This window comes from Arachis ipaensis, chromosome B4 (assembly GCF_059453495.1).
Source record: "Arachis ipaensis isolate K30076 ecotype BB chromosome B4, ASM5945349v1, whole genome shotgun sequence".
Taxonomy (NCBI): Eukaryota; Viridiplantae; Streptophyta; class Magnoliopsida; order Fabales; family Fabaceae; genus Arachis; species Arachis ipaensis.
The window spans coordinates 34,437,431-34,439,540 of NC_142439.1; the positions used below are offsets into that span (position 1 = coordinate 34,437,431).

The following is a 2,110-nucleotide window of genomic DNA, read 5'->3' on the forward strand; positions in this document are numbered from 1 at the left end:
AATGAACAACTTAACGCCTAATCTGGTTTGATTTTGAATTGAATCAAAGACATTTTGTCAACAATAGAACTTCATCACGATTAAATTCCAATAAAAATCAGCAGTTATTGTTCTTTAATTAAAACTTTGAAGCTGAATTTGTAGTAGCAAGAAGTTCTACTCTAACGGCCACCGGTTCCCACCAAATCCACGACCTAATAGTAGTAACCGATTTACGAAATAAATAACCAAATTATGAAACGAGGGGAACAAAAAATAAAAATAAAAACAGTAAGAAAAAGTGAAAAATCAAATAAAATCTGTACATTAACAAAAGAATTCTAATTTTTTTCCCCTTCTAGAGTCAACTCTATCTACGATTACACTGCCCTTTGGACACCCAAAAGAAACAAAAAGCAAAAAAAAAAAAAAACTAATTTCATCTAATTTTGGATGGTATTTGAAAACAAAGTATGAAAAAAAAAAAAGAAGAAAAAGTGCTAAGAGAGATTAACATGAACACTGGCATTGATGCCAGAATTGCAGAGAGGGCAGTTCCGAACGGTGGACCCACACGTTGTGCAGAGGCAGAGATGCCTACACGGCAGCAGCAACACTATCGACTCTCTCTCCCCACATTTTTTGCACATCCTCACTGCGGCGGCGCCGGAGTCTCCTCCGTCGTCGGCGTCATCCTCGAGGCGGAGGTGGCGGTTGTTGCTGGCGCAACTCGATTCCGCCTCGTCGTCGTAACCGTAACCGTTATTGTTGTTGTGGTGTTGGTGGTGGTCGTCGGTGGCGACGTGAGCGAGGACTTGTTCTAGATTGGATCGGAGGGAGTTGGCGGTGGCTTCGTTGGTCTGAGCGAGGTCCCTCCATAGCTGATTCTCGAGGCAGAGCGATTTTACGCGTTCTTGTAGAGCAAAGTTGAGCTTTCCCATTCTTTGAATCTCGTCGTCCTTCTCCTTCAGCTTCGTGATAACCGCTTCTTGGATTGCGGTCAGAAACGTTCTTGACTGCCTCGTTCTCTGTTCCTCCAGTTCCAATCTCACTCTCTCCGTCTGTCAGTTAGATGAACAAAGCAAATCGTTAGAGCAGTTCCAAAAGCAGAAACGGAAACGGAAACGGAAACGGAATGGAGAAGCTAAGCTTACGTGTTGGGAGATGAGTTGGTCGATCTCGGAGTGTTGGCTGTTGAGGTGGTGTAGGAGGAGGTTGTTATGGTGGTGGAGGAAGGGAGAAGAGAGTTTGCTTTTCTGAGGAAGCGGGAGGACGTTGGATGATTCAGCTATGGAGTCTTCTCTGGAACGCTTCCGAGGGAGAGAGATGCGGTGGTGATATGTGAGGCCGCTGTCTGATTTGTTTATCGAGTTTGGATCGCAGGATGCGTAGAGAGGCATCAGCAACGATTCCGGCATTGTTGTTGTTGAAGCTGTATTTTTGTTGTTGTTATTCATGGTTATTATTCCAGCGTCCATCATCATGTTGTGCTGCTGGTACTGGTTGTGGCTCAGCTTGATGAATTCTGTGTTACTCACAAACTGTTGTGGAGGGAAGAGGTTGTGAGGTGCTTCCACTGCCATAGTTGGTTACTTCTCGTGTTTTCGGTTTTCCTCTTCTTTTTCTTTCCTCTTGTTTCTTGCAATTGAGGAGAGAATATTAACAGGGCTGTGGTTTCTGCGTGACTGGGTGCCCACTACTAAAGGAGCGTTGATGACTCTGTCTCGCTTATTTATTTACCAAGAGAGAGAAAGTCAAACGCATCTTCCTAGTCAGAGAAAATCTAACCCCCTATCCCCATTTCTCCCTCCATTTATAATAAATTAATTAACAATCTATCATATTCAATTCCCTTTAATTACCCCTCGGTTTAGATTTGTTTCTTTAATTAAAAAAATAGTAGGTGCTATTTAGTATAGTGAAAACATGTGATGTGATGTGGGATTGTGGGTATCCTTCTTTATTTTTTTCCCCTTTTAACTTTTCTTCTTTCACTCGTTTTGGAATTTGCGGGGTTTCAGCTTTTTCGTTTATATTCTACTGTTATCTTGATGTTGTAATATTTTTTGTTTTTGGAAACAATGACAAAAGACTTTAATCATGTAAGCTAATAGATGAGATATACATCTTT

The 2,110-nt window shown here is 41.8% G+C and overlaps 1 protein-coding gene across 1 annotated transcript; it reads right to left on the reverse strand.

Annotated features, from left to right (window-relative positions):
* Nucleotides 1-281: 281 nt before the first annotated feature.
* LOC107639248 (BOI-related E3 ubiquitin-protein ligase 1) lies at nt 282-1,778 on the reverse strand. The gene is made up of 2 exons (XM_016342726.3): nt 1,134-1,778; nt 282-1,040 (listed from the first exon to the last, which is right to left on the reverse strand). The coding sequence occupies exons 1-2, from the start codon at nt 1,560-1,562 to the stop codon at nt 480-482; spliced, it is 990 nt and encodes a 329-aa protein (XP_016198212.1). The 5' UTR covers nt 1,563-1,778; the 3' UTR covers nt 282-479.
* Nucleotides 1,779-2,110: the final 332 nt, after the last annotated feature.